At 49.9% G+C, this 6,606-nt stretch overlaps 1 protein-coding gene across 1 annotated transcript; it reads right to left on the reverse strand.

Moving 5' to 3' along the window:
• Positions 1–3,627: 3,627 nt before the first annotated feature.
• LOC144096046 (uncharacterized) lies at positions 3,628–6,141 on the reverse strand. The gene is made up of 2 exons (XM_077629373.1): positions 6,095–6,141; positions 3,628–5,001 (listed from the first exon to the last, which is right to left on the reverse strand). Exon 2 carries the CDS (start codon positions 4,964–4,966, stop codon positions 3,680–3,682), a length of 1,287 nt encoding a protein of 428 aa, XP_077485499.1. The 5' UTR covers positions 4,967–5,001; positions 6,095–6,141; the 3' UTR covers positions 3,628–3,679.
• Positions 6,142–6,606: the final 465 nt, after the last annotated feature.

Genomic DNA, 6,606 nt, shown 5'->3' on the forward strand with positions numbered 1-6,606 from the left:
CCCCGTAGCAGTTAGTCAGTTCAGTTCGTTTCGTCGCCTGTATTGGAGTGTCTGTAGCAGCGTTTTCTCGTCCGAGGGCGATGTGCCTTCAACAACAAAAAAGAAGACGGAGCGTTGGTGCTTTGCGCCTGGGTGTGGCACGGGATACAAAAAAAAAAGAACACTTTCTGTTCCGTGCCCCTGTCTCCCAGGGAATGTTTGCCAAGCGGTCTCGAGCGATCCCATGTGCCAAGGCCGTCAGTATCATTTTACAGCCTTGTCACCATCCTTGAAAACGAACTTGCACATGCGTTCAGCCGAACGCGCTAGCATGTCGAAGCTGCGGAAGAGGTATTCTACAGTCAATTAGTGATATGCGCCAAAAATTAGTCGTTTTTAGCATTCTGTTGCGCTGACAGCATCAGTTGTACGTTTTTATTGCCTCACAAGAATTTTTTTTTCCTTAAGGGTATAAATCAGGAGGATAGTGAGAAGAAACGGAAACCACTGAAGCTTTGCGTGTTGTAGATCAAATTCTGAAAAATTTTCGCCCTCACTTGTAAATAAACGATTTCATGGCCAGATGTGCTGCTTCATTGCTTACATGAGCGTCAAGATGACATACATGCTACAGGTTCGCAAGCGGCAACAAAAACCGATTTGTGCGTTGAGGCGCCTGGTTTGTGTTTTGGGCGCCTTCATCCTACCCGCCTCGGTGGCTACTAATGGTTAGGGTGCTCAGCTACTTATCCGGTACCCGCGGGTTCGAACCCGACCGCGGCGGCAGCGTTTCGATGGAGGCGAAACGCTAAGGTGCCCAGGTGCTGCGCGATGTCAGTGCACGTTAAAGATACCCAGGTGGTCGAAATTATTTCGGAGCCCTCCACTGCGGCCACTCTTTCTTCATTTCTTCTCTTAGTCCCTCCTTTATAATTCTTTCCCTTACGGCGCGGTTCAGGTGTCCACCGATATATGTGAGACAGATACTGGGATATTTCCTTTCCCTAAAAACGAGTTTTAATTTTCGCCTTCAGCCAATGCGACTGCAGTTTTGCGGTCATACGGCACGCATTACAACCTGCTCTTCTCGCCTTACGTACGTGTAGTGGCTGCGTTTCGGTGGCGGCGCAACGCAGAGAGTCAGTGCACGTTGAAACCCAGGTCGTTTAAATTATTCCGAAGCCTTCCGCTGCGGCATTAACAGCGTCCCTCACATCCTGGGCAGTGTCTCGAAATGTGCACGCACAAAAAGCGCATCACTTCAGCTATGCAATGCAAACTCGGCTTGTGAAGCAGCATATTTCAAGGGAATAATGATGCGAGTTGACGAAACACTAATTCATGATAAAGATCCATTCTTTGACACTAGTAGAAAACGCGCGATAAGCAAATCGGGCTCATTTTCGCTTCAGTGGTTAAATTTAGCCTACGCGATGCGCTCATTTTGGCTGCGCGCCTTACCGCGCCCCTGCCGTCAGCGCCGCCACAGGGCATCGGCGCGCTGTGGGGCCATGTTTCCCCGGCCGGTTTTCACACCTTCCCAATCTAGCCACCCTAGTGGAGCCAAGAAGTCTTTTTTTCCCTTTGTTTCCCTTATGTCTACTTGTGCAGCAGGGTAGGCAGCATGTTGGCATGGTGCTTCACCGACGCTCACACGAGCAGAAAGACGGAGCCCCAGAGTTCGCTGGCTTCCGTCCGGCCACTACGCAGCATTTATTCTCACCGAAAAACAGCGCGCTTACACGGGACACGAGAAAGGAGACACGCACACACACAGCGCTCGCCAGCGCTCGCCTGCAGGAGTCGCGGGAGGCCAAATTCCGGCACTTGTAGCGAGGCGACGCGGGGAGACGCAGATATTTGGTGAGGTGAGATCTTAGCGTCGGCGCCGGAAACACCTTGTAAGCGGGGATTGCTGGGGACCAATGACTAGCCGCGCATTGGCAGCGATCTCCGCGGTGGCTCAGTGGTTATGGCGCTCGGCTTCTGGCCCGAACGACGCGGGTTGGATCCCAGCCGCGGCGGTCGAATTTCGATGGAGGCGAAATTCTAGAGGCCCGTGTACTATGCTATGTCAGTTAAAGAACCCCAGGTGGTCAAAATTTCCGGAGCCCTTCGCTGCGGCGTGCCTCATAGCCTGAATCGCTTTGGGATGTTAAACCGCCATAAGCCATTGGCAGCGATCTTCAGATTATACCGAAATGCACGTGCCGCTTCTGCGAAGACAGGAGGTCTCCACGCAATCCTCCCTTCCCCCCCCCCCCCCCCCAGTAGGTTCCCGTCGCCGATGACTAGCACAATTAGCGACGGAAAGAGAATAATTGAGGGGTTTTGTTCACGATGTTTAAGCACCCCCGTCTGGAGACGCGTTCATGTGTTTGGTCCCCTGCGGTAGACAAGACGCTGATGCGATGGTGAAGAACGCTGCATTGTGCGCCACTGAAACACCGGCAACCGCCGGCAACGCGCCGAAGCCTGGTTCGGTTGCCGCACCAGGCAGCGGCAACGCCGCGCAACACCGCCCCGTTTACAAACTAAAGCTGGTTATAGTAACGTTGCGCAGAATGGCCACAGTGGCATCAAATGGAGCTGAGGCAGTCATGCATGACATGGAAGAAAGCGAACCGGCGAGCACTGCCACACGTAGCTCCCGCCGCAAATTCTGCTGTGTATGGCAACAAGCAGGCATAAATGACCGTGCATTCCATCATTTAAGTTCATTTGAAAACACGAGCGCACTGAACCGGCCGTGTAAATAAGGTCCAGAGTAAATACACCCATTAAGAGGAAATCGGCCTTTTATTTGCCACTCACAAACGGAACACAAGTGAAAAAAAGCACACTGCGATTTCAAGTCAATTATTTTGACAATATTGCACTAAGCCATTTACAAACACAAAACAATGGCAAAAGCACAATAAGAAGCACAGTGCGATCTCAAGCCAATTAATGCCCAATAAAGCACTAAGTCATTCACAAACAGAAAACAATGGAAAAAGCATAAGAAAGCACAAAGTCATCTCAAGCCGATTAATGACAGATATTCAGGAAACAAAGCACTAGGCCATTCCCAAACTGAAAACAATGAAAAAAGCACACCAAAAAAAGCACAGTGCAAACTAAAGCCAATTAGTGGCCGTTATTTAGGCAATAATGCACTAAACCATTCACAAACAGGAAACAATGAAAACAATCACAAAGCACAGTGCAATATCAAGACAATGACCGTCATTTAGCCATTAATGCACTAAACCATTCACAAACAGAAAACAATGCAAAAAGCACAATGTCATCTCAAGCCGATTAATGACAGTAATTCAGGAAACAAAGCACTAGGCCATTCCCAAACTGAGAACAATGAAAAAAGCACACCAAAAAAAAGCACAGTGCAAACTAAAGCTAATTAATGGCAGTCATTCGGGCAATAATGCACTAAGCCATTCACAAACAGAAAACAATGAAAAATCACAAAGCACAGTGCAATCTCAAGACAATTACCGTCATTTAGCCATTAATGCACTAAACCATTCACAAACAGAAAACAATGAAAAAAATAACAAAGCACAGTGTCATCTCAAGACAATGACAGTCATTTAGTCAATAATGCAATGAAGAAAAACGAGGACATTTCATTGCAAGAAAAAAAAACATACGGCACCCTCAAGCCGTTGCGCAACTTGCCGAGCGTAACCACGTCCTCTTAGTTGGTGGCACTTGCCCTGCTGGCTTCGACAGGACGCAGCTTTCCCTTTGCAAGAAGTGCGCGGATGTTATCGGCCCAGACGCGCGCATCTTCGACTTCAGATTCGGACATGGTTTCGTTCGCCAATCGGCTCCATTTCCTGTACAGCAGGCCCCGTTGGCTGCGAGTCAGGAAGCACATCATCTTGAGCGCATAGCTCCGCCCGTCTCCTACCTCGAGCCCCCTGAAGAAAGTTGGGTCTACGACCCGACACCAAGGAGCCGACTTCTGCGTGTTCCCTGGAGAGGCCACGTTGCTCAAGTAGAACTCCATCAGTTTCCTTGTCCAGGCACTGGCGTTACCGCCCAACAGTAGGTTCAGGTAGTCCATGGGGAAGCGAGTTCTTTTGGCGAACATTTCCAACAGATCAACACAGTCGAGCCCCGAGTATTTTGTATGGACCATAAATGATTGCCCTAAAAATAAAACGTCCTCCTTCGGTGCCTCATCGATCGCCCTCATGAAGAGCGTGTACTGTGCGACGGCAAGGGCAGGGATGTACGGTCTGAGGGCGCTTTGGCCCCAGCCACACTTGTCGCGGAGATTCTCTAGATTGGCACTGGTGGGGCAGGGGAATTCTCCCGAGAACGACGTGGGCAACACCGCTGCTAGCCCGAATTTCTCGAGGTTCCGAAAGATGCCAATGAGGCGGTTGACGCTAACAGCTGATACCGAGCTCAGCAGCAGGCTCAAAAAGCCGATAATAAGCCCTGCTTCGTGCAAGGCCTCCCGGTCGCCAACAGAGAGCAAACCGTCCAAGTAGGCCACGATGCCTTTAGCCGTCTTGAAGTCTGCATCAAGCACTGCGGGTCTCTTGAAAAGGGGGCTCAAGGCACTGGTGTCCAGGTAAGTCCCTTCGGGGCGCGGACGTACAGCCGCTTGTCGAAACAAGTCAGCAAAGAGTGGTTTTGTCGGGTCTGAGGGGGACGGTGTGGCTACGATGGATTCCAGCAAATCCCGGTCGAATGTGTCAGGCCACTCTTGCGCAGCAAAGTTGGCCAGCCATGTCTTATAGAGGCGAAGACGAACTCTTTCCGCCGGATACCCGATGCAGCGGCGAAGCACGTCGCTGCCCAGTGCAACGGCAATGTCATCCGTCCAGTCACCGAAGTTGTCAGTGATGAAGGGCACATAGGTCTCATCCTTCACATCCAGCCTGGCTGCATCGTCGCTGGTGACAAAGGTAGAGAAGAACTGATGCCGATTCTTCGTAAAGTAATCCCACTTTCGCATCACCATCGACATTGCTAGGTAGGACACTTCTCGGTCACCTGCGTCAACTGAAAGCAATTTACTAATTATTACGAGCAAAGATTATATACTGCGCTTCGCGAGAATTACGCTAACTATATAGCATGGCCACTCTGAGAGTTCTGCAAGGAATCTGCGCGGAGTGCTTCCATACTGACCACAGCGCCATGGTGCACGGCAGAACGAGCAGAGCAAGCATCTTAACAATAATAATAATTGGCATTGGGGGAAAGGAAATGGCGCAGTATCCATCTCATATATCGTTGGACACATGAAGCGCGCCGTAGGGGAAGGAATAAAGGAGGGAGTGAAAAAAAAGGAAGTGGTACCGGAGTGGAGGGCTCCGGAATAAAATCTACTTTCCCTTCACTGTCTTTAAAACCCCAATGCCTTGGATAAATCATCCCCGCTGCATTTCATTGTAGGGTGAAGCCCTTTACAGAAAAGCATCAAGTGTTCAGCCGTTTCCTCCTCCTCTCCGCACGCAACGCACAAAGTGTCTATCTCGTGGTACCTGACTGTATGTCTTAGTCCGCAAAGCTCCCGTCCTGGCCTCCAACAACAAAGAGGTTCCCCTACAGTTATCATAGATATTTTCTTTGGCAATTTCCTGCTTGACGATCTTGTATGTTCCCAGTGCCGATTTCGCCAGCATCCCTGTTTTCCACCGAGCTCTCTCTGTTTCTTTAACCTTTTTCTTAACCGATATGGGCTAGAAATGGCCGCAAGCGCCACCATGTCTTCCCCCTGGTCCATCTCGAACGCAAACGTGCTAGGCCTAACCGGGACCCTGGATTTACCAAGGAAAAATATCACGTACGGGTGCATGAGTTCGGAACACGAACCGCACCGTGTTCAGTTTTGAAGGCCTGGGTCTCTCCATGATTTTCGGTCGCACAAGTAGGGCACGATTAATTGCGTCCTGCTGGAGATCGACTGTGGAACGCGAACAGCGAACAACGAAAGGCGAGAAAACGAGGTGCTAAACTCATTGCTAGAATTTTTTTAGGCTACTAAGCAGCTACAAGCACGTGTCGAGCAACAAAAGCAGTACAAGAGCAATTCGAACGCTTATAAAAAGCGAGAACAGCCTAAAGCATAGCACGTCGAGCATCAGCTTACCTTGCGAAGAAGTGCCGTACTACTGCGTCACCAGTGTGGTAGCCGTGAATTACCGGAAATCGGACCAGCGATGCTAGGTGGCGCAGTAGGCCGCTACGCAGATTAAAAGATAAAAAAGTATTTTGTGAGAACACCATTATTTGAAGCAATTTAATTTACTTTCGTGAGGAAGCATCGATTAATATGGCAGAATTATGCGTGAATAAAAAAATACGAAGAAAAAATGAAAATTGGTTTTGATGAAAGGAAATGACGCAATAACAGTGTCCCATATTTCGGTGGACACCGCAACCGCGCCGTAAAAGAAGATAAAGGGGGAAGTGAAAGAAGAAAGCTGCAGATGCCGCAGTGTCGGTCTTCGGAATAATTTCAGCCACCTGGGAATATTTAACGCTCACTGACATCGCACAGCAGACGGGCGCCTTTTTCGTTACGCCTCCACCGAAACGCGGCCGCCGCGGTCGTGTTCGGACCCGGGTACTCTGACTCGGCAGACGAGCGCCTTAGCCACT

The sequence above is a fragment of the Amblyomma americanum genome, chromosome 1, assembly GCF_052857255.1.
Source record: "Amblyomma americanum isolate KBUSLIRL-KWMA chromosome 1, ASM5285725v1, whole genome shotgun sequence".
In the NCBI taxonomy this organism is placed as follows: Eukaryota; Metazoa; Arthropoda; class Arachnida; order Ixodida; family Ixodidae; genus Amblyomma; species Amblyomma americanum.